This window comes from Cuculus canorus, chromosome 1 (genome assembly GCF_017976375.1).
Source record: "Cuculus canorus isolate bCucCan1 chromosome 1, bCucCan1.pri, whole genome shotgun sequence".
Taxonomy (NCBI): domain Eukaryota; kingdom Metazoa; phylum Chordata; class Aves; order Cuculiformes; family Cuculidae; genus Cuculus; species Cuculus canorus.
The window spans coordinates 61667792-61692425 of NC_071401.1; the positions used below are offsets into that span (position 1 = coordinate 61667792).

The 24634-nt window shown below is 48.2% G+C and overlaps 1 protein-coding gene across 6 annotated transcripts in view; it reads left to right on the forward strand.

The window, feature by feature from the left end:
* The first annotated feature begins 2289 nt into the window (after nt 1–2289).
* Nucleotides 2290–24634, forward strand: part of ARHGEF7 (Rho guanine nucleotide exchange factor 7) — a 131482-nt gene continuing 109137 nt past the window's right edge. For 4 of the 6 annotated variants that reach the window (XM_054064681.1, XM_054064697.1, XM_054064714.1 and 1 more), the window contains exons 1-2: nt 2290–2529; nt 20420–20506. In XM_054064681.1, the coding sequence (XP_053920656.1) occupies nt 2365–2529; nt 20420–20506 (252 nt within the window). In that variant the 5' untranslated portion in view covers nt 2290–2364. Of the gene's footprint in view, nt 2530–19989; nt 20056–20084; nt 20155–20419; nt 20507–24634 lie in introns of those variants that run through there. The other 2 variants (XM_054064729.1, XM_054064691.1) reach the window with 2 other exon arrangements.

The following is a 24634-nucleotide window of genomic DNA, read 5'->3' on the forward strand; positions in this document are numbered from 1 at the left end:
TTTCAGATGGTTGATGCTAACAAAGTTTGGAGGTGGCATCACAGCTTCAGGCATCAGAGTTTGAGAAAATCTGCTTCTACTACAGATTAGAAGGACGATGAATGTTGAAGTTAGATTATCTCATCTCATATCCAAGGGCACCTCTGTGTTTCTGAGAAGCACAAGGGCTGGCCCACAATTCAGGAGGGGACTCTGGACCAGAAGAACCTGCCAGAGATGCTGCTCTGGGGCTATGGTGGTGGTGGCTGTGGCAAGCGAGGCTGGAAGCAGAGCCAGAGACCTGAATTCTCAGTTGGCAACAGCTGCTCTAACACCGCTTTGAAGGTGGCTGTGCTCCTTGAGGAGGTCATGTGTGTTGCTAAGGGAAGGGGAGAGAACGGGCTGTGGTTGCATCACCTCTCCAGCACGTGTGTTGCACCAGGGAGAGTGGTGGCAACAGAGGGGCCCCGGGAAGCCTACCGCAAGTCTCAGCAAAATAATACTGATTCCATGTAGTGTCCTATCCAAGCAAAGTCTTGCAAAGTGCTGTCCAAGCAAAGTCTTGAGGAATGGGTTTTGCCAGAATAAAAAGCACAGGAATGCCTTCACTGCTCTGTTTCAGGTTAGGCTTCTCAGTCCTGAGTATTTACATCGGCTTCCCAGCCAGTGCCACAAGCCGTACGGGTGGGAGCTGGCAGGAGAAGTGGCAGGGAGGTACGTGGCAAGCTGCAGGTGTCATGGCAAGGCTGGAACACACCGAGATGAGCCACTGATCCAGTTGCTGGGACAAGTCTTCCTAACGGGCTTCCACACACGTGGAAACGGTGAGTAAATGCAAAAATGGTGTAAATGGGATCAGCTGGGCCAAGGACCGGCTGCCCATGCTCCCAGATGGAGATGAAAACTTCCAGGCCCCCTCCCTGGAGGGCTTCAAGGCCAGGTTGGATGGGAGCAGCCCTGTCTGGTGGGAGATGTCCCTGCCCATGGCAGGGGAGTTGGAACTGGATGATCTTTGAGGTCCTTCCAACCCAATCCATTCTATAATTGATTCTATGGTACGAAACCAATTGCCCTTAGCCCAGCTCAGAAGGCCCGCGGGGTCTCGTTCCCAGCACGGCATCCCTGCCCGAGGAGGAAACGAGGCCCCGAGGAATCTGGCAGCGCCTCTTCCCGCTAAGGAGGCAGCGGCCGCCGGTGCCCGGGGCGGCTCCCGCCCCGCTGCGCGCCCGCCGGAGCGCCGACCGCCCGCTAGGGGGCAGCCTTCCCCCACCCCTGCGCGGGGCGGTGCGAGGCGAGGCGATGAAGGGTGTGATGCGAGCGGGATGCGGGGTGCGATGTGGAGGGATGCGGGGTGCGATGCAGGGGCGATGCGGAAGATGTGGAGGGATGCGGGATGTGGAGCGGGGTGCGATGTGGAGGGATGCGGGAAAGATGCGGGGTGGGATGTGGAGGGGTGCGACTAGGATGTGGGGGGGATGCAGGGTGCGATGCAGGGGGATGCGGGGTAAGGAGCAAGGAGGATGCGGGGGGATGCAAGGTGTGATGGGGAGGGATGCGGGAGGCGATGCGGGGGGAACGCGGGGTGCACGGAGCGGGATGTGACACCGGAGGTGAAATACGATGTGCAACGCAGGGGGATGCGGGGTTCGATGAAGGGGGATGCGGGACGCGATGTGGAGGGATGCGAGGTGCGATGTGGGGAGATGCGGGGTGTGATGTCAGTTGCGATGCAGGGAGATGCAGGGAGATGCGGGGTGCGATGCAGGGAGATGCTGGGGGGGATGCAGGGTGCACGAAGCAGGCTGCGATGCGGAGGGAAAGCGGGGTGGAATGAGGGGTGCACGGGGCGGGATGCGATGCGGGAGGTGGATGCGGTGTGCCATGAAGGGGGACGCGGGTTGTGATGTGGAGGGATGCGAGGTGCGATGTGGGGGGGTATGAGGGGTGCGACGCGGGGAGATGCGGGGTGTGATGTTGGCTGCGATGCGGGGCGATGCGGGGTGCAATGTGGGGGGATGCAGGGTGTGATGGGGGGGGGGATGCGGGGTGCCGTGCGGGGTGCCGTGCGAGGTGCGACGCCGGGGGGACGCGGGGTGCGATGCAGGGCGATGCGGGGAGACACGAGGCGCGCCGCGGGCTGCGATGCGAGGGCTGCGGGGGGCGCGGGCGCCGCCGCGGTGATGTCATGGGGCGGGGGGGGCGGGGCGGAGGCGGCCCCGCAGCCGCCAGGGCCGGTGTGGGCGCCGCCAGCCGCGCTGCCGGGGGGGCGGTGCCGCCCGCAGCCCCCGCGCCGGGAGGGAGGGAGGGAGGGAGGGAGGCAGGGAGGCACAAAACCCTGCGAGGCGCGGGGGCGACCCCCGCCCCGCTGCCGCCGCCACCGCCGCCATGAACTCGGCGGAGCAGACCGTTACGTGGCTGATCGCCCTGGGCGTGCTGGAGTCGCCCAAAAAGACCATCTCCGACCCCGAGGGCTTCCTCCAGTCCTCCCTGAAGGACGGCGTGGTGCTGTGCCGCCTGCTCGAGCGTCTGCTCCCGGGAACCATCGACAAAGTGAGTGCCCCCCCCCCCGCGTCCCCATCGCCCCCCGCATCCCTTTGTGCGGCCGGAGGGATGCGGGGGGGGGGGGCGGCTCTGGAGGGAAGGAGCCTGGATGAAGGAGGCTTTCCCCCATCAGGGCCACGGCTTGACAAGTGTTTGGCACCAAGAAAGAGATAAATAATGCTGGAGAAGCGGGGTGGGTTTTACTAGGGAGGAGGGATGTTTATGGACCATTCGCGGCGTGCCGGGAGCCGGCTGCAAAGTTGTCTACGGTGCCTCACCTCGCTGGGGAGGTGATTCAGCTCATCCCTGCTCTGAAGGACATATTAGCGTCGGATGCTTAGTTTTCTTGAAGGCTCTTTTACCGTCGTTTGGGTCTTTTACCGCTTGGGTATCCCGCTGGGGGAAAAAAATCTCATCCGTTTCGGGTTGGAAAAAAAAAAGGCGTTCGAGCTGTATTCTGTGTTGCGTTTGAAGAAAATGCGCTCTGTCAGGTAACTTTTGGGTGTGCGTACGTAATTCCTGTCACAGCTCAGCCGGAGAGGACGGCTTTGGTTTTTGTTGCCGCGCCCCAAGACTTGGGATGGTGCCGTTGTCTCACTTGGTGTTTGACGACGGAGCCCGCGTATTGGCAAAAGTTTCCTCGTGAGCCAGAGCGAGGTGGTGAAGAGAAGATTGATGAAGGTCATCGGCTGTGCCGATGCGAGAACTCCTTGCTTGAGAATAACACCATCTTTTTCACCTTTTGCGGTTGGCAGACCACGCGTTGGAGCGTGCCGACAATGGGCTTTTGTTACCTTTTGTGGCTCGTTTTGAAGTAGTCTGCTGACCCACTGAGCTGAAAACCAGGGCTTTGAGCTTGGTAGGGCACTGGATTGCACTATCTCCCTTCAGTTCTTAAGTTTCATGGAATCATAGAATACTTTGGATTGGAGAGGACCTTAAAGATCATCTAGTTCCAACCCCCCTGCAGTGGGCAGGGACACATCCCAGTAGATCAGGCTGCACCATCCAACCTGGCCTTCAACACCTCCAGGGATGGGGCATCCACAGCTGAGTTTGCACCCCGCTGGGGTTGTTGCTGGTCTATGTTTTGCTGTAGCCTGCCCTGCACTGGAGTCTTACTCTACTGGATGTAGTAGGTTGTTCCCGTCTCCCTGTACTCACAAGCAAGTTTAGGAGGCAGTGTGGGGATACAGAAACCCCCCAGGAGTGTGCAGTGCTGTCAATGGGTGATTGAAGTGATGAGAGAGTTTGAGACATGCTGGCAGCAGTGTGGGTAACTCAGGGTCGACCACAGTGTCTGGTGGCGCTTGTTGGGATAGCTGGAACCACTGCCGCTGCCACCAGCTTTCCTCACCACCATTTTCCCAGAAGTAGTTCTTTGTGTAATAGAGCTGAAGATGACATGAGTCTGCTCCTGAGATGCTGTGGCTTTATGGTCGTGGTACATGAGGCGCAAGCTGCTGTCCAGTATGTTGGGCTGTAAATGATGGCTCTGGAGCAGGTAAATGTCCTCATGTAGCATTTGAGATGACAGATGTGATGTGGGGCTAAAGGCAGGGACCCACTCGCTATGAGGACCCCTGCCCACCTGCTTTGGCAGGCTCTGCCTGTGCCTCCTTGCCTCCAGATTCTTGCCTGGTGGCACCAAGCCCATCGAGGGTCTTGGCAGCTGGTCCCACCCTGCCTCTCCAGGAACCCCTTCTGAGACCTCTTCAAAACGCCCTGCAGAAGCTTTCGTCTCGTGTGGAGGTCAGGCCAAGTGAAACAGGGTCCTGAACTCCGTTTGGAAAACGGGCTCTACTGAACAACAAAATAAGTGAAAGAGTATGACAGGACTAAGTGTTGAAACAGCGTTTCCCAACTTAATGTGTTTCTCTGCGTATGGCATAACTAGTGATGGCTCGGTGAGCGTGAATGAGAGGCTCCTTTTTCTTTTCATGTCGGAGAAGCAAATAGCTGTGGCGTTTGGGCAGGGGGTCCCTCATGGCACCCACACCTGGAGGGGGGTTTGCAGAGGGGCACAGCTCCCTCGCAGCCTACCCCGCTCCCAGCCTGCCATGCAAGGAGCTGTCGGGGAGGCTTATTATGGTGTGGAGGTGTGGGATTGGCAGCAGGTGCTGTGTGGGCTGGGAAGGTAGCCAGGGTGGGAGGAACACGGGCACTTTGCAGCCTCCCACCTCCCCAAGGTCGCCCCGTGTCGAGCAGGGTGCTGGGATGAGCGACCGCCGGAGGTTCTTGCAGACCTAACGTGTCTCCTCCAGTTTTGGCTTAAAGTCTGGGAAGAAATAACGTTTTTAAAAATTATTTATTGGCTTTTTTTTTCCTGAGGGAATCTGTACTTATTTTTGTAGGCATTTCACACTGCACTTCTTAATCCATAGGTGCATCTGAGAGACGTTTTCTCATCCAACTTTGTAAATGTTCTTTTTTTATAGCTTCAGAGTATATATCACATACTTGTTTCATGCTCTCAGCTGGTGTTACGAGTCCAAGCTATTTCCATAATACTTCTTTTCCTTTTATTTTTCGTTAAAAACGTATAAAATCTACATCCTTCCCTGTATTGTATTATTTTTTCTGATGTATTTTTTGCTACTGCTCTTCCTTGTGTAATATTTTTTTATCCCGAGTGCGTTTTAAATATAAGCCCTTTTATTCCTTATTTGTCCTGAAAGCCTCTAGTTCACACTGGAGATTTTTGAAGTCTGACATACAAGGTTTGTCCCACAGATGTAGACAGATTCAGTTCCTAAAATCATTTGAGGTCATAACTTTCTATAAATATCTGACATCAGCAGACACTTTGAAGATTCACAGAGTTCATTTTTTCTGTAAATAAAAAGTAGTAACTAAACCAAAAGAGAACATTTAAAAAAAAATTATAAATAAAAAGGAATGCTATCAGAGTTTTTTTTTTTCCTTAAGTTGTTTTCCAGAAAGGGCTATAAATACATTCCTTGCTTCCAAAAAAACTGTTTGGAAAGAGGATTCAATATATGCAGGAATGTAATAATACAATTTTTGGCATTTTGTGCTTTTCCAAAATGAAAAACCCTGAGAGTAATTATCAGAAGATTTTTAATAAATAAAGGTTGTGTGTTGTTGTATTCCTCTTGTGAAAGGAATAAAGTACTTGAAGGTCAAAGAATAGAATTTTCTTAAGTCAATAAAACAAATTAGAGAGTTTCAAGGCTGATCAGTAGGTTCTTCCTTCAGATTGCTGTGTATTTGTATAGCATCTTTGCGCAGAATAACCTACAGGACTTCTTGTCAGGAAGCTTTGGCTGCATTTGTTTACGTTACAGCTGTCTTCTATCCTGAACAACAGCAAAGGGCAGCTATTAAATTTACTGGATTCCAAGAATGGTGAAGGAAAATAATATGGAAGGTAATAATGTTGTTATGATTCCTTTGCATTTTGAAAGAGACTGTGACAGGGTAAAACTAACTCGCTGGGTTAGGCAGTGCGATGGTACTGTTCAATAACCTTATCCTGAACACGGGAAAGCAACAAAAGGGAGAGCGGTTATTAAAAAAAGCCCACACCACCACAACAAAACCCCTCAAACCCAACAAAACCCACACCAGCTTCCCCAACTCTGACAAAACCCAGCCGTGTCTTGGTATTTTAAAGCACTGAAATACACTGGTCAGTTGATTTCTTCTGAAGGACAGGGAATGGATGAATTTGAGTTGTTTGAATGAGAAGCCGTGGTTTCAAGTTACAGGGTTTCAACCCTGTGCTGTAAAATTGAGTTACTTTGATGGCAGAGCAGAGGATCCCCGTGGAAGCATTGCAGTGCAGTTGTCTGCCGCTTAGATGCTTTTCCTCGCAGAGATCATTTTGCAAACAGAATCCTCCATCGCAGACCAGTTTGACCCACTTTCGACGTTGTAAACAGATCAGAACGGGAGCGGGAATTTTCCTTGTCATATGAGGCTTCGCGCTCCATTAAGTTTTGTTTGTACTTTCATTTTTGGTCAGCTGTTCGACAGAAAGCATCATTTTGAGGGCAGCTTTGTTCTGTTCAGGGAAAATAGGGAAGACGCATCGGCGGGATGTGATGCAGCAGCCATTTGGCACCTCATGGTACCCCCCCCCCCGCGCCTCCCTCTTAGGGGCTCCTGGAGGGGACGAGAGCAGCTGGTTCAGCGCTTTGAAGCCGGTCGATGGAGAAGCGTGTGGGGTGCGTAGCTGGGTCTGACACGCCTTGGCCCCCCACTCCATTGAACGGACCATCCTCAGCCCTTGCACCGAGTGTAAGATGAAACAACCCAGAAGCTGCTCTGCTGCGTGTGGGAGGCTGATCCAAAACACAGCCTCTTCTTCTTGCTGCTCCCGCATCACCAAAACATGAGAGGAGCAGAGCAGGACTGGCCCTGGGAAAAGAAATAGAGCACACCGACATTTGGCATGTGGCTGGAAGAAAACTTCGTTCTCTGTTGTGGAAGATTGGGCACCGCATCAACATTAGTTTGGTTATTAATTGAGGCAGTATCAAGATTGATGGCAGCAAAGATGAGGATCTTTTTATATATACCTCGTATGTTAGTATCATTCTCTTTTTAATGGTGGAGGTCTTTGAGTTGTAATTTAGGAAGAAATTAACCCTTTGTGACTCATAAGGCTAATTAATTGCTGTGTATGAGCGCAAGCACTGCAGAAGAGTCAAGAAAGTCTCCCAAAGGAGGGTTTGGGCAGCCACCTCACCAGCCTTGTCCTCACGATAGGTGTGAGCACGTATGGCTCTGGCAAAGTGAGTTTTTGTTCCCTTGTCTCTGATGTGACATGGATGTATCAGAGCCAAATAATTCTGTCCTGTTGTGACAAGGTGTGACCTGAATGTGGTGTTTCACGCATTGCAAAGGAAGAAGAAATGGAATGTGTTAGGGAGCCGGGGGTAATAGCAAGTGTTGATTTTTGTAGCCCAGTGCCTTTGCAGAGGATGAAATGCTGGCTGTGAGCTTACTGTGGAGACCAGGCAGTGCTGAGGAACCGTGGTGAACATCCCAGCAGTGGTGCAGAGGTTACTCCTAAGGCAGCAGCTGCCAGATGCTGGCTGCCTATGAGTGACCTGAATTTGGGAAAATCTCCTGGCAGGATGGTTCTGCCCCTGTGGCTCTGCTGAGGTGATTGGGGTCTGCTTGGCCAAACCGAAGGACTGTCCTGCCTTCATTTGCTGGTATCAGTGCGGAAGGTTTTACAGAGACTGGTATTACAGCAGCAGCAGAAGGTCATCGTAGGACTAGACCTGGGAGGCAGGTAGCAAAATCTGCATTTTAATGTGCATATGCTCTCTCTCTCTGGCAATAGTCCTTATGTAGAGCCTCCCAAAGAGATTATTATGCTTCTGGCAAGGATAATCCGGGCTGGGCAGCTGTGCCTGCCGTAGCTGCATGCTCAGGGAACAGTGGTGTGTGTAGATGCTGTTGCTCCAGGGTGGAAGGACTGCTGGGGCAAGCCAAGCACTGTGGTAGAGTTATCCTAAGCAAGGTTGTTAGAGTGCCTTTTTCCTGAATACACGCTTTTCTCTTAAGTGTTACTGTGAGCTTCTTACGGGATTGTTCATCCTGTCTAAATCTGCCCCTCTCCAGTTTAAAGCCATTCCCCCTAGTCCTATCACTACACGCCTTTGTGAACAGCCGCTTCCCAGCTTTCTCCAGCTTTCCTGTAGCCCCTTCAGGTACTGGAAGGTCGCTATAAGGTCTCGTCGAAGCCTTCCCTTCTCCAGGCTGAACAACCCCAACTCTCTCAGCATGCCCTCGTATGGGAGGTGCTCCAGCCCATTGATCCTCTGAGTGCTGTGCCTGTGAGGGGAAAAGAGAGAGCTGTTGGGGTGCCACCAGGACGCTCCCTCTGGTTACTGCTGCGTGCTCATGGCTGAGGGCACCACATTGTTCAGTTGAAAATATCTAAGATTTTAATTCAAGCCTCAGAAAGTCTGAGTGTTAAAACTGGAGTGAACAAATTATATATGTATTTATATGCATGCATACATACATATATGTACTTAAAATCTGGCTTTGAACCACTGAGGGGAATTCAATACACATTTTTCCTAAATAACTGTTGTAAGTAACCATTACCTGGCGGCTGTGATTTGAAGAGCTGGAACTTTAAAATGTTTCAAGGATGACAGGGCTTGCGAAAGTACTGTGAGCTGGCAGTATGTCAGTCTGGAAGCGGTGTCAGTCTTGCAGCTTGGCTGGCTGTGCTTTACTCCCTGATCTTCAGCCAATGTGACACTCCTGTGCTCTCCCCAACTTTGGTCTGTGGAGCAAAGTCACCTTCTGTCCATATCTCTCGGTACGATATGGTTGCTGCCGTCACCCACCACTGGCGCTGTGTTGAGGAGGGGGTGGCTGGCCTCATCGAAGTTCCCGTCGCACTTCCCCTCACCACAGACCTTTGAGACCCCTGGGCAGAGTCCCCTCTTGGTGTGCGAAGCACTGCTGGAGTTTAAGAGCATTTCATTCAGGTCTCCATTTTCCTGCTCTGCAATGAGCGCCATCGGACAATGTTGGCAGCTTGCCCAGGAGAGGGTCTCCACTGTAGGGCTTTGGTAGTCCTATGGAATATCTTCACGCTCAGGGAAAGGGGGAAAAAAAGCAGTAAAAATCAAACACCCACCCCCTCGCCGGTGCAGCTGTGCTGACAGTGCTTTTGTTGGCTTTGTTAATGTCATCGGGGGAAGTGGTACCGTTAGACTGGCAGAGGAATTCCCTCTCTGGCATATGTTACATCCACACGGAGGAGCGATGCCAGCATATCTAGCAGCAGAGCTCTCCAGTGTAAACAAACCCTGAGTGATTGGACTCCCGAAGCCCGAGCTCGCGCTGCATCAAAACAGCGACGCTGTGCGGGAAACGCTGCAGGGTTTACGTGAGAAAGGGTGCAGAATCCCTACCCGTCAGCCTCCCTTGGCAGGGGAACACCACTGAATGGAGGTCCAAAAATACCTCCTTAGGTATGTTCTTGCCAAGCACACACCTGGAGCAGCACTTCGCTGGGCTTCTCACTGACTTCAGGGAAAAACACCTCTTCCTGTGGGCACTGGATGCTGGCATCCCTGCGGCTCTGCAGCGTGAGGCTGATAAAGCTGTGCAGGGTTAGTGGCAGCTGCACCCTAGCTAATTTCCTCTTTTTCTTTAAAATAGGAAGAAGATAAGCGAAACAATAGGAATCAGCATTAAGGAAACACTGGAAAAAAGATTATTCCTCTAGTGGCAACGGGACCCACTTATGTGTAAATATAAAATTCTTCATGCACACTCCCATGTGCAGGACTCCTGCCTAGTTTATAGAATCATGGAATCATAGGATGGTATGGGTTGGAAGGGACCATCTAGTTCCAAACCCCCCTGTGATGGGCAGGGACACGTCCCACTAGATCAGGCTGCCCTGATCAGTTCGCAAGGTTGCGATTGCAAAGGCAACTTTCAGTCTCGTGTTTCCTAAGGTCTATGTGCTTGGGGTTCTCGGTGTCTTCGTGCTGTCTTCATGGAGTTTTATGTGTGAAATTTAAAAATAGAATGGAAACTTAAGAAAACTAAAACACTGTCTGGAAGTCCTATGCTCTGAACTTACAGTGTGTGTATCTTGGAGCTTAGTTACATACTCACCTCGTTGGAGTCAGTTTATAGACTTTGATGGAGATTTGAGAAGGGTCCAAGGGAAGTAACAGAAGTACAATACTTCCACTGCAAAGAACATAGTGTTTTCCTGAACATTGTTTAATGCATTTGCAGATCTGAAAGGACGAGCTGGAACAGCTGCATCAGTTTTATGGTATCATTTTCACAGAGTAGATTAAAACAAGAAGTGGCTTTAGTTGTTGTGTAAGACTTAAAGAACCAGTTCATCAAGGCTGGCACAGATCTGGCTGGCATTTTAACCAAACTGTAAATTTCCTTTGCAAACTTAGCTGAACTTAGTTTTTGAGGGCTATTTCCAATAAGGGACTGAAGCAACTTAAGCAGAACATCCGTGAGTTTGAATGTAGGTCACCATTAATGAGAGATGATCAAGCAGACAGGCGTTTCTGAATATGTGCAGAGAGAGAACTCGAAGAGCTGGAGGAGTCTTCAGTCAACTAAAGTGCTTATGATTCTGGGAGCTGTAGCAGGGTGGGAGTTGAGGGAGCGTGGAGCTGTGGCTGAGGAGCTGCTATGGCCCGTTGGATAGTAAAGGAAAGGTGGTGGGATAAGGTTGTGTGGGGTACGAGTAGGGCTAAATCATAGAATTGTACATCATGGAATCATAGAATAGAAATGTGGGATTGGAGTTTGAGGTTGAAGTTGCTGGGTTGGGAGGTGCTGTTGTGTGGTCTGAGGTAGAACAGATGGAAGGACAGAGTCAAGGGACTGGTGTGGCAATGTAGGGTATGCAGCAGAGGATTGTCATATGTGAGGTTAGCCATGCTGATGGCTATGAAGTGAGGCAGTGGGATCTAAGAGCTGCTGCTGTGGCTGTCACTTATAGTGGTGTCCAAAGGCAAGAGATTTGGGAACCCTCATGCTAAATTATTTCATAAAAAAGCAGGCCACCTGTCACTTCTCAGAGAAAATGCACTGTTGAGTTCTTCCAAAAGACTCTCATAGTACTCTTTTAAGTCCAAGAGACGACTGGAGTTTGGGATGCTGAGCAGATGAAGTCCCAGATGGGGTCAAGAATATGAGTGCACTCTTGCTTTTGCCTTCTGCTGTGTCTTATCTCTTGGCTAACTTCAAGGCTGGGAATCGTTCTCAGCATATAAGAATTTTAGGGCATATTTTAGGGCACCTGTCTTCCCCTTTGTGCTGTGTGCAGAGCCTAAGTGAATTCTCGTGCGAACCCTGGGAATTTAAAATTTAGGCATCTGAGTGCATGGCTTGTAGGAGCTTGTCTTTTATTGGATCTATCTCTCTCTGTGCTGACTGCCTGCTTTTGTGTTTTCAGAACGTGGGTTTCCTCATGCCAAAATACAGGCGTCTTGCACAGGGTACCTTGCTGTGTGACCTACTATTGAAACGTTTGTGGGCAAGCTGTTTTATAGGGAAAAGTCAGTACTAAAGAGCTGTAATACCCCAGAAACAGTATTGTGGTAAGATCTGGTGCTTCATCAAGACACCTAATTTTAAAACAAAACTGTGCCTTCCTGAGAATCCTGATCCAGGTTTTTAGTTTACTTCTAGCATCCTGCACATCACATAATGCCACTAGCAAGACATGCAATCCATTAAGTGGTTGGGCTCAACTGCAGAGCACTGCCGGCTTGGAGATCTGGAAGATGCGACCTTTTACAGTGCTGCTACGACTCCTGCTGTCCTGGGAGGAGTGTGGTGTTCCATCTGCAGTCCTCTGAGCTGAGCTCTCATCACTGATTACGGAGGGAGTGCCACATCTGCCATCAGTCCCTAGTAATGGATGCTTCCTTAGTTAGCAAATGATGTCCTCCATGTAGCTATGCAGGACACCACTGTGATGCCACTCTTTCTTTTCCATGCCTGAGTTTCCACTTTTTTCCACTTCCTGAGTGGAGTTTGTGAGGGCCAGTGCTCTGGGACGGAAGATGCAGCAGGAAACTTGAATGCTCCAAGGTGCTGGGCACATGCAGGAGGAGGCAGGAAGCAACACAGCAGGAGTGATGGGGAGGGAAGGAACCTGCAGGTGTTGCTGGACAGTGAACCACGTGCAGCTTCACAGCCCAGGTTGGTGTGAGAATGGCCTGGCTTCTTCCTCATGATTTTTTTAAATCTCATTTTTATCCCCAAACGCAAACCCTGGTGACAACCCCCAGCCCACAGCACTTGTGCACCGTGCTCTGTTGGAAGGTCGGTTGTGATTGATGTTGTGCCTTAGCCACCCGAAGGGGCTGGATGCAAACCACAGCTGCTGTAGGACTGAATGTGATCAACAGGACCCTTTCATTAGCTTTACTGCATTGTTATCTGTAGTATTTTTTTAACTGATTAGATTGTCATAAAGCTCTGTGTACACAAGGTATTCTGAAACCTGGAAAGAAAACTGTTTCCTGCTGTGAGGCGAATGGTGTAAAAGGCTCCAGGCAGGGTGGACAGGGTGCAGGAAAAATGATCTGGCACATTGTGATAGAGGACAGAACCCTTGTCCACACTGTCCCTACAACACCTCCCTTTTTGATGCTTTTCACCGTGCAGGGCTGCCTCTTTACAGGATTTTCTCCTACTATCCTTACTTGAGGTCCAAGTCTCTGAAATTTCAACCTGGGCAGCTGTACTCAAGACATTTTTAAGTGTCTGATGGACAAGCCTACTAGTTTGCAGCTACCTTTTATATTCTCTATTAGTTTCTGTTTTGTAGTAACTGAGATAGTCTTCTTACATAGTAAACTGTTTTTTTTGTCTTACATGTTGTGCTAGATAAATGACTGATTTTTTTTTTTCTTTTAAACTTACACATAGTAACTGTTGACATTCAATCTCTTCATATTGCCCTCAAGGCAGACTACAGTTTATTGCAATCAAAGGATTGTTCTTTTCTTTTTCTTTTAAACTCATTATTTTATATGTTCCTTGCTTATTTTCTTCGTATACTTTCTTTATCAAAATGAACTAATGGTAGTGTTTTTCATTGTCCTCCTGTACGAGGACAGGCTGAGAGAGTTGGGCTTGTTCAGCCTGGAGAAGGCTCCGAGGAGATATTATAGTGACTTTCCAGTATTCGAAAGGGGCTATAGGAAAGTTAGGGAGGGACTTTTCACAAAGGCTTGTAGTGATAGGACTAGGGGCAATGGGTGTGAACTGGACAGGAACAGATTTAGACTGGACATAAGGAAAAATTATTTCACTATGAGAGCGGTGAGGCACTGGCACAGGTTGCCCAGGGAAGTTGTGGATGCCCCATCCCTGGAGGTGTTCAAGGCCAGGCTGGATTTGGCCTTAGGCAGCCTGATCTAGTGGGAGGTGTCCCTGCCCATGGCAGGGGGTTGGAACTGGGTGTTCTTCGAGGTTCCTTCCAACTCAAACCATTCTATGATTCTATGATTTTTTTTTTTCCAAGACCACATTTGTCATTGCTTTTATTGATACTGCCTGTTTCTGCGTTGCTCTTTTCTGTTATTTGTTGTTTGATTTGTTATGATGTGTTGATTAAAACTGTAGACTTAAACTGATCAAAAGGAATTTAATATTTAGCTAGGTACCATCGATTTGTATCACACATTGTTCTTCATCTTTTCTGGATGGTGGAAAATGTACTGCACTCCTTGGTAGTGCATCTTGTAAGTGTTCTCATTGAGCTATCCATGATTTCCAGAACTATTCCCTGAGAGATTAAATCTTAATCAGAACCTGTGCCTGAACCAGAAAGAAGTGGTTTAAACTGTTGCTGCTCTGTGTATTACCTTCCACTTGTCCCTTTGGATTCTACTGTGGAACTCTGGTCCCTAATTAAGAATCTGCCAGATCCCTCTGGAATCCTTATATTTTCTAATTACTGTTAACCTTTTTTATTTGTATTACTAGAGCTTATAGAGGTTCCAGTTGGACACTGAGGCCACTTTGTACTAGGAGTTGTATAAGAAGAAGAAGACATCCCATATTAATGAGCTAATGGTGTTGATCTATGAAAGCAAGTGGCTGAAGCAAATACTGGAGAGGGAAATATATAACCTCTTTATTTCATTGGCTTTATATACATGCAACCTACTTTTTATTAAGCTGAGTAATTTTGGAGTATGACTAATATTATTTTACTTTGTTTATTCTTTCTCTCTGAATGAATTTGCTGACTTTCAGGCAGACTGGGACGTACCTGCCTGTGGTCTGCTTGCGTTTATGTTCTGTTGTGTTTTGACATGTCTGTGAGGCTATAAAAGTGATCTGTGAGAGAGAGGTCATCCTCGTGACCTTCCTATAACTGTATGTAAAGGATGTTGTATACCATAAGTGTGATATTAACATGGACTTGGCCTACATGGTTGCACTTGGAGAGTCTCTCAAGGGGAGCTTAGTTTGTTGCTCAGGTCATTGTGTTTATCGGCAATCTGTAGCAGAACGTTGCCAGAATCACATTAGGATATCCCAGGTAAATAAGTTAACGGGTTTGCCTCTTTTTATAGGATCATTAGCACGTCAAATTTCTAGCAGGATACAAATATGAAGATATTTTTAAATTCATCACGCGTACGCTTCTGTCTCCTGTTGGATAAAAATGCCACTCTGGGCACAAACTGAGAAAATGTAGCCTCCTTCTGCCATCACCCCTGAAGTTTTTTCTCTTGTTTTGTGAGACAAGAAATGGCATTTTAAAGATTTACTGTAACATTTTACGCTTTTGAGAGAAGATGATTTTTAACTGGAAACGTGTTAGAGTGCTGGTACGGCTGAAGTCTCACAGACGTATATTTGGCACGTATTTTAAACTTCCAGACCTGAAAGAGGACAGTTTCATAGAATCATGGAATGGTTTGAGTTGGAAGAGACCTTTAAGATCATTTAATTCCAACCCCCCTGCTATGGGCAGGGACACCTCCCACCAGACCAGGCTGCTCAAGGCCCCATCCAACCTGGCCTTGAACACCTCCAGGGATGGTGCAGCCTGGGATGGTGCAGCCTGTTCCCTGGGCAGCCTGTGCCAGTGCCTCACCACTCTCATTGTGAAGAATTTTCTCCTTGTGTCTAATCTAAATCTTCCCCTCTTCAGTGTAGAGCCATTCCCCCTAGTCCTATCACTATATGCCTTTGCAAATTGCAAAGTCCCCAGCTTTCTTGTAGGCCCCCTTCAGGTACTGGGAAGTTACTGTAAGATCTCCCTGGAACCTTCTCTTCTCTGGGCTGAACAAGCCCAACTCTCTCAGCCTGTCTTTGTACTGGAGGTGATCCATTCCTCTAATCATCTTCATGGCCCCCCTCTGCATCCGTTCCAACCTTCTTATGTTGAGGATTCCAGAACTGGACACAATACTCCAGATGAGGTCTCACAAGAGAAGAATAGAGGGGCAGAATCACCTCCCTCAACCTGCTGGCCACGCTTCTTTTGATGCAGCCCAGGATATAGTTGGCCTTCTGGGTTGCAAGCGCACATTGCTGGCTCACGTCAACCTTCTCATCAACCAGCACCCCCAAGTCCTTCTCTGCAAGGCTGCTCTCAATCATGTTATTCCCCCATCCTGTATTGAAATCGGGGATTGCCTGACCCAGGTGTAGGACCCTGCACTTGGCCTTGTTGAACCTCATGTAGTTCTCACAGGTCTGTTTCTCCAGCCTGTCCAGGTCCCTCTGGGTGACATCCCGTCCTTCCACTGTGGTACTGCACCACTCAGCTTGGTGTCATCTGCAAAGTTGCTGAGGGTGCACTCAATCTCACTGTCAATATAATTGATGAAGATATTGCACAGCACCGGTCCCAATATGGACCCCTGAGGGACACCAGTAGTCGTGGATCTCCATCTGGACTTTGAGCCATTGACCACTACTCTCTGAATATGATCATCCAACCAGTTTTTTATCTACCGAACTGTACACCCATCAAATCTATATCTCTCCAATTTAGAGAGAAGGATGTTGTGAGGGACCATGTCAAAGGCTTTACAGAAGTCCAGATGGATCACATCCATTGGTTTACCCGTGTCCACTGCTGCCATTACCCCATCGTAGGAAGCCACTAGGTTGGTCATACAGGACTTATGACTGGTAAAGTCATGCTGGCTGCCATTAATCACCTCCCTGTCCTCCATGTGCTTCAGCATAGCTTCTAGGAGGATCTGTTCCGTGATCTTCCCAGGCACGGAGGTGAGGCTGACAGGTCGGTAGTTCCCAGGGTTGTCTTTTCTACCCCTTTTAAAAATGGGCACAACGATACCCTTCTTCCAGTCACCAGGGACTTCTCCTGACTGGTATGACTTTTCAAATGTCATGGAGAGTGGCTTGGCAACCACATCTGCCAGTTCCCTCAGGACTCTGGGATGCATCTCATCACGTCCCATAGAGTTCACGTCCCATATGTTGAGGTTCTTCAGGTGTTCATGAACCTGATCCTCCTCTACTGTGAGAGGGGCTTTACTGCCTTGGTCACCATCTTGTTTTCTCATGACCCAGGAGGAGCGAGTAAAGCGGTTGTCAGTGAGGCAAGACATTTCTTTCTTTTAAGAGAAATCTAGATTTACTGTGATTTCTTGTTAGAGGTTATTTTTGTTCAGGGAGTAGAAGTAATGTGAAGGTTTCTGAGAATGAAAAGAGGCCTTGATGAAGTAGAAGCAAACAAGAAAACAGTAGGCACAAAAAGAAGGTGAGGAAGTCTGTCCTATAAAGGGAGATAAAAATCAGTTATGCAAATAATTTAAGAAGTAAGCTATAAACTGCAATTATGTATTTATTGTTTAACTATTAGGAATATGGAAAAGGGAGCATCAACTTAGAAGCATCAACATGGAAATAATAATGGGATTCCTAGGGACCCGTTCTAACAAGGGATGTTGGCATGATTGACTAAGCTTGAGATTTCTTAGCAGAATTAAGTAAATAAATCAGAATAATCAAAAAATATAGCAAGCAATAAATGTGAAATCAGCAAAATCAATCATAAAATCGTAGAATGGTTTGAGTTGTAAGGGACCTTGAAGATCATCCAATTCCATCCCCGCTGCCATGGGCAGGGACACGCACAGTGCAAGAAGGATGACTATCTGGATGTTTCCGGGAGGCTTCTCTCACTGCTTATATCCTTTGTGAATTCAGTAAGATCATCTTTTGACCTTTTGTACCTGTGTAGACATTCCCTTTGATTTTTTTTTCAGTAGTAAAAGGGTTATTCTTAAACTACAGTGGTTTATCATAGTACCAAACAATTTGAGGAGGTTGAGGGGTGTAGTGTGTGCTTTCTTGAGGAGAGGAAAATTCTTCAACTCATATTGCTACCAAATTCTTTGTATAATGAAATAGTGGCTTTGATTTAAAGCTCATCTGAATTTTGTGTTTAGAAAGTGATGGTGACTTATGTTTTAAATTTCTGTATACTAGGTTCACCTTGTGCTGTTGTATTTGTTAGTTTCTGTGGTACCACAAAAGGGTCAGAGAGAGCCTTGATACCATATAAACCTATGGGAAGGCACTACCTTGATTTCACCTTGATGCAATGTTTGGAGTGAGCCTTACTTGAAGTTCCCAATGCTATGGAAATGGACTATGCTTGTGAGTTTATGTAGCCTTGACGTGTGTGTGCATTTAGAATCTTACAATTATAGAATAGTTTGGGTTGGAAGGGACCTTAAGATCATCTAGTTCCAACCCTCTGCCACAGGCAGGGACATCTCCCACTAGATCAGGCTGCCCAAGGCCCCATCCAACCTGGCCTTGAACGCCCCCAGGGATGGGGCATCCACAGCTTCCCTGGCAACCTGTGCCAGCGCCTCACCACTCTCATCGTGAAGAAATTCCTCCTTATGTCTGGTCTAAATCTGCCCCTCTCCAGTTTATACCCGTTGCCCCTAGTTCTAGCGCAAGATTTAACAAATCTTCTGAGTGTAATGCATCTTCAAAGGACACGATGCTATGCGTTGCAATGTTAACTTCCAGTGACTTGCAGTGCACTTTTGTGCTAGGCTTTCCCCTTCCAAAAGAAACATGTCCAGGGCTGCAGGTCTGCTTAGTGCTCAGTTTGGGCAGTTATTTGTTTGCTGAACTACTTAATAGAAATCAGTGATTTCTATGAGGCTGTTTGTTCCAGAGAAGAGGAGGCTGAGGGGAGACATTATCGTTCACTACAGCTACCTGGAAGGAGGCTGTTGTGAGGTGGGTGTTGGTCTCTTCTCCCAAGTGACAGGCAATAGGACGAGAGGAAATGGCTTCAAGTTGTGCCAGGGGAGGTTTAGATTGGATATTAGGAAAAATTTATTTACTGAAAGAGTGGTCAAACATTGGCACAGGCTGCCCAGGGAAGTGGTGGAATTTCCATCCCTGGAGGTCTTCAACAAATGTGTAGAGGTGGCACTTCAGCATATGGTTTAGTAGACGTGGTGGTGTTGGGTTGACGGTTGGACTTGATGATCTTAGAGGTCTTTTCTGACCTTGATGATTCTGTGATTCTCTTGTGAAATTATGCTTATGTGTGCATGGAATTTGAGTGAAACTCTGGTAATTAAGGTATGGCCCTCGAGCCCATGGTGCTGGCTGCTTTTCTGAGGAAGGTCTATGCTTCCACGGAAGAGGTTGAACTGAAGGCAGTTTGAATGTGGTTGCAGAGAGCACATGGCTGTGTTGCCAAAAGCTCTTCACTGGTAAGTTCAATCAAGAATTTTTACTTGTCGTGGAGTTGCTTTATGTTCAGGGGTGAGAAGAGACTGAGGCTGTTTAATAGCACAGATAAACAAAGCTCATTAACACATGACTCTGAAATTGGTAGATCATAGAAACATTAAGCTTGGAAAAAATTTTTAAGATCACCAAGTCCAAGCGTCAGCCCAACATCGCTGTGTCTACTAAACCATGTTCTGAAGTGCCAAGCCTACACATTTTTTGAACGTGTCCAGGAAAGGAGGCTCCACCACTTCCCTGGAGTTTTTATGGGATCATTAACACTGAATTTATGGCAGGATACAAATGCTAGGCTATTTTTAGATTTGTCACCCATACGCTTCTGTCTTCTGTTGGTCAAAAATGCCACTGCAGTCACAGAGCTGAGAAAAGGTAGCCTCCATCTCTCATCCTCACTGAAGTCTTTTCCCTTGTGCTGTGAGAGAAGAAATTAACTCTGGGCCCTGATAGTTTTCCACTGGCGTCTTTGGAGCATTTCATAGAATAATAAAATTGAAGCGATGAAGACGGTGAAGGGGCTGGAGAACGAGACTTACTGGGAGTGGTTGAGGGAACTGGGGTTGTTTAGCCTTGAGGAGGCTGAGGGAAGGAGACCTTATTGCTCTCTACAACTACCTGCAAGGAGGTTGTACTGAGACGGGTGTTGGTCTCTTCTCCCAAGTGATGGGTGATCGGATGAGAGGGAATGGCCTTAAGCTGCATCAGGGGAAGCTTAGATCGGATATGAGGAAAAATTTCTTCACCGACAGGGTTATCGGGCAGAGGCAGCCCAGGGGGTCGCCTCCCATCCCTGGAGGTGTTTAAAAGACGGGTGGTCGAGGTGCTTGAGGATATGATTTAGTAATAGACAGGTACGGTTGGAGTTGATGATCTCCAAGGTCTTTTTTTGCCTAACGTTTGCTTGGAAGAGACCTTTGAGATCATCGAGTCCAGCCGCACCTGCCCACTGCTAAACCACATCGCTGAGCACCTCAACTACCCGTGTTCTAAACCGCCCCAGGGGTGGGGACTCGCCTAGGGCAGCCTCTGCCAATGCTGTTCCCGATGTATTTCCTTCTTCCCACCCCGCTGCTCGCGGGGGGCTGATCTGGGAGCGCGGGACACCGGCAGCCCCGGGGCGGCCCCGGCGCCATCGCTCCGCGCGCGGCGCCTCCCCCCCCCCCCCCGCCCCTCCCCGCGCTCCGGCCTCGCGCGCCATTTCCTGTGCTCCCTGTTTACTTCCCGGTTCAACCGCTTCGCTGGGAGCGACCGGCGGGGGAGGTGAGAGGAGCGGCGGCGCGGGGGATGCTGCTCTGCGCGGTGCCATGCGGTCCCTGCGCTGAGCCGGTCCCTGCGCGGTGCCACGCGTCGCGCTGCACGGTGCCGGTCCCTGCGCTGCGCGGTCCTTGCGCTGTGCCCGTTCCTGCGCCGCTACGTCCCTGCGCGGTCCCCATGCGGTCCCTGCGCTGCGCGGTGCCGTGGGGGTTCCTGCGCGGTGCTGGTTCCGGCGCTTCGCAGTGCCGTCCCTGCGCTGCGCGGTCCCTGCGCGTTACTGCTCCATGCGCGGTGCCCGTCCCTGCGCTGCGCGGTGCCGCTCCCTGCGCGGTCGCTGCGCGGTGCGTGCGCTGAGGCTCCTCTCTTGCAGGTGTACCCGGAGCCGCGCACGGAAGGCGAGTGCCTGAGCAACATCCGCGAGTTCCTGCGGGGCTGCGGTGCCTCCCTCCGCCTGGAGGTGAGTGGGGAGCGGCGGTGCGGGGCTGGGGGTGCCGGGGGCGGGGGAGGTGGCTATGGCGGGGGAGTGTCTCTGCCTCCCTTTGTGCCCCGCTGGGAGATGCTGGCGGCCACCCCTTCCCTGGCTACGAGCCGGGGGGAGAAGCCGGGGTCGCCTCCCCGGTGGCTCTGGGTGGCGTGGGGATGGCTCGGCTGGAGCAGGTAAGGACCTTGCCCCTCCTTTCCCAGTGCTTGGGTAAGGTGCACCCTATCCCCCTATCAGGGATGCTCCCCATCCGTCAGGCTTGGGGGTTTGTCCAGCTCCTTTGTGGATAAAATCATTGCTTTTCCATTCAACTGGAATCTTGGTGATAAAGGTATAAATTGCATCTGATGTATTTGCGCAACTGTATTTGAAGCGCTGGGGTTGGCTTGCGGAAACGAAGCCAGTAACAGCCAAACGAAATACTAATTAAGGAAAAAATTGTAGGTGCTGCTTCTTCTATTTAAATTCATGTTACATAAAAGCCCAGCACACTGCCATCTTTTTTTCCCAACATGCGTTCACAGGGTTGCGAATTAGGCGGTTATCTTCCCAGTATATTTAGCTATAGCAAGTACACACTGCTGTCGGGTTTACTTGATATGCGTGCGTGGGGAGGAACTAGTGCTATTATAAACAGATTGTGACTTCTCTGCATTGGAAAGTGAGAAGTATTGTAATTTCAGTTCTTAGAGGCATTCTTTTTTGGGTGGAAGAAATGGTTTCTAGCGCTTCTGTTAGCGGAGTGTTGCCTTAATTAATTCTCAGGTTCTTACAGTGCCTCTGGTCCTGCCTGTACTTTTGCCAGGCAGTAACAGAATATCATTAAAAAGACGCTGATTGCTTTCTTGAGGCCTCTAAGTAGTGAAGTATCATTAGTGAAATTAATGATGCTTACAGGACTTGGGTTTAATCTTAGGTTCTGTCATGAAGAAAGACGGAAATTAAGACAGCTTTTAGCATTGTTCCCTGTGAAATAACGCTCTGCGTTCTTACCTGCCTTTTTCTCTCCCCTCCTGCCCCCACCCAAATAAACAGAGAATGTTCTAGAGTTTAAGAGACAAAAACCAAATCGAGTTCTAAAATTTTCCAGGTTCTGCAGTGAGCATTGCATTGGCTCAAGCGTTCTGTGTTGTTTTAAAGCAGCTCGCTCTCCATTTGCCTTTCCTAGGGCTGCATTGAGTTTTTCATGTCTCGAGCATTTGTGTGTGAGAGCTGATGGAAAATTCAAGTAGTAAATGTGCATGAGCTAGAGGGAATTGGGGAGGAAGGCACTTCAAATCTCAATTTAGAAATAAATTAAGTATTGCAATTGTTAAAGCAGAAGGGGGGGGAGGGTTAATATCATGACTGTCTCCTCCCCCCCCCTTACTCACTTCCTACAGCAGGTCTGTCACTAAGCTTGATTTTTTTTTTTTTCCCCAATTGTGACTGTCTGAGAATAGTCACATCATTGCAGTCTGGTCTGTCTTTTGTAGCTGCAGAAAGCTTTTGTCAGCTCTTTTCCTTGGAGTGATGAGAAAGTGAAGAAAAATGATTAAAAGAAAAGATAATTTTGGTCTTACTCTGAGAGCCTGAATATCCTCCGGCTTAGTCAAATTGTTAACCTGGCCTCAGGCGCTTCTCAGCAAGATTGCCGGAAACTCCTTTCTTACATGGAGATAACTGGCTGAGGTAGCTTCCAGCTCAGCATGTTGGAACAGGAATTATTCCCAACCTACCAGAAGAGTTGAGAGTCTGGCAGGAAGGGAGCGCAAATGCTTGGGCGTGTGGAGCCTCTTGTGTGTGTATTTACAGCTTGCCTGTTGGCCGTTCCCTGTTGTTTTCTCATTAAGTTTTCCAGCCCCCTAGCTGTGGCCAAAGATGAGAGGAATGGCAACCTGGTTTCAACCAGTGAGTAGCTGGCAGGGGCCTCTTGGCTGTCTGCTGATCCTGGGCTCTTTCTCCTGTCTCCTTTAACAAGGTGTGAGTCAGCCCTGGTCATCTCTGCCTTTCCTCACTGTGTGAACTGGGGAGATGCCATAGTTCCTCTGAGCAGCATCTACGTAATGCTTCCTTAGTCATGATCAGGTTTAGAGATTGTGTTGAGCGAAGAGTGTGAAGAGTGTCTCTGGGAAGCAGTGAGGGAGATATTTTCACAGAGGGTGGATTTGCTAATCAAGAGTTAATGGTAAGTACTTGACAAAGTTGGTGGATGTGTACTTGGTATCTTAAATAGTAGAAACGTTTGGATAATGCAGGTATTGGTGTAAACTCTGAGGTGGTGTGGGGAGATGTGACCTTGTTCTGTGGACTAATGTGGTGCTTTTCCTAAAAAATACTGCACAATGTGTAGTTCTGCGTTGCTCTACAAGGTGTATTTGAGCATTGAATCTGAGTTGTATATAGTTGGTTCAGGTGATTTCTCTATGTGTTGTTTTGTGAGTGTGGTAAGAACATGGGGCTGGTTCAGTTAGCTTAGGTTCGGCATTGCACAAAGCATGTTTTGTTTGCAGATCTGAACTTATCTTGGAAGTAGCAGAATTGTATTTGTACAAAACTGTATCAGAGCTCTTTGCTTTGCTCTGGAGCTTTATATGGTTCCAGCTTTGGATACTTTGTTATGGCATGATGGAGAACTTGATATGGTTAATGGAAAGCTGCACAGTAGTAGATGGCTTCTTTGGGATGCTTTCCTCTGTGGCGTCTTTTTATTAGAGAACATGATTAGTATTGTCTTCCTACCCTAAGAATAAGAGGCAGAAGTGAGAAACTTTGTGGGTTTGGAAATCTTTTGGTGTCTGACAGTTGTTCTTATCTTCTTCCTCTTACTTCCCAACAAGTTTGGGCTGTTAGATAATGGGATATTGAGAAGGGGTATTTCAAGTTCTCATGAGAAGGACTGCTATTCCTCAAAGGAACCAGTGTCTCTCTTCCTGCATTCCCTGGTATTTTTTGTTTAAGTATTTAATAGCAAACAGAGTGCTTAGTCTGGAGCTTTCAGCAATCCTTTTGTGAGATGAAATCTGGGTTGGTAAAGCAGAGCAAGCTTCAAGGAATAACTAGAAGAATCTACTGCAAATATTGGTGTTTTTAATTACTTTTAATACTGGGGTTTTTTTTATGCTCTATGCAGATACATAGAGCTGAGACCCATTAATGAAAAAAATGTTCCCAAGACCTCAACTAGGGACTGAATTTGCAACCCCATATTGTTTTACCTTCTGGAAACTCTTATTTTTTTCTTAGAATAAATATAGTGTTGAGTAGTTCGTTCTGCTGTGAAATTTCGCTGCCTGCGATGAATGTCTGGGTAGATAGAAGGGGCTACAGAATAGCTGCTTACGTTGTCTGTTCACAACTTACTCTGTGCTTTTTCCTTAGGCAGAGGGTATTTCTGTGTGCTGCTCTTGCTGTTTTTGCACTAAAAACTGTTTTTGCACTAAAAGCTGTTTTATCTTTGGGTGGGAAGACTTTGAACTGTACTCCCCTCTGAGAAGAGTGACCTGCTTTTCAATACAGGGTTCTAGACAGTTGTATGTCGTGGACTCTGTTGTAGAAGACTGAGTGGGTACATGTAGTTGAGGTGGAACTCACCACAGGTATACAGAGTCTTCTACAGAAGTCTGGCAAAAGAGACAAAAATGCAGAGGTAATGGTCGCAGAGCATTTGTTCCTATCTGAGCCCTAATTGCGGTAATAATTATCTTGTACCTGTGTTGTGTTACTCCACTTTGTTGTCTTACAAGGGCGTTTCAGCTTCGTGAATATGGTGCAGTCTTACCTCGTTCTTTGACCAGTGCTGCTTGACACCTCACAGGGCCAAAAAGAGGCTCTAGGGAAATCACTATGTAGCTCAACAGCAGAGGGGTTTGGGGAGCAGTTAAATGTAGAATAATAAGCAAAAATAGGTTAATAACAGACTGTGATAGTGCCTGTTGTTTAAAGGACAGAATGCTTGATATATCCTGTGAACCATACCAAGCCTTACATGATCAAGTTTGGTGAGTAGTGTCTTGCAGCACTTTTCTGCTGGCTTTCATCACGCAAGAGATTAATGTCTGCTTATCTGTAAGTATCTCATGTTAACGGGATTCTCAAAATAAAAGCATGTGTGATATTTCTGAC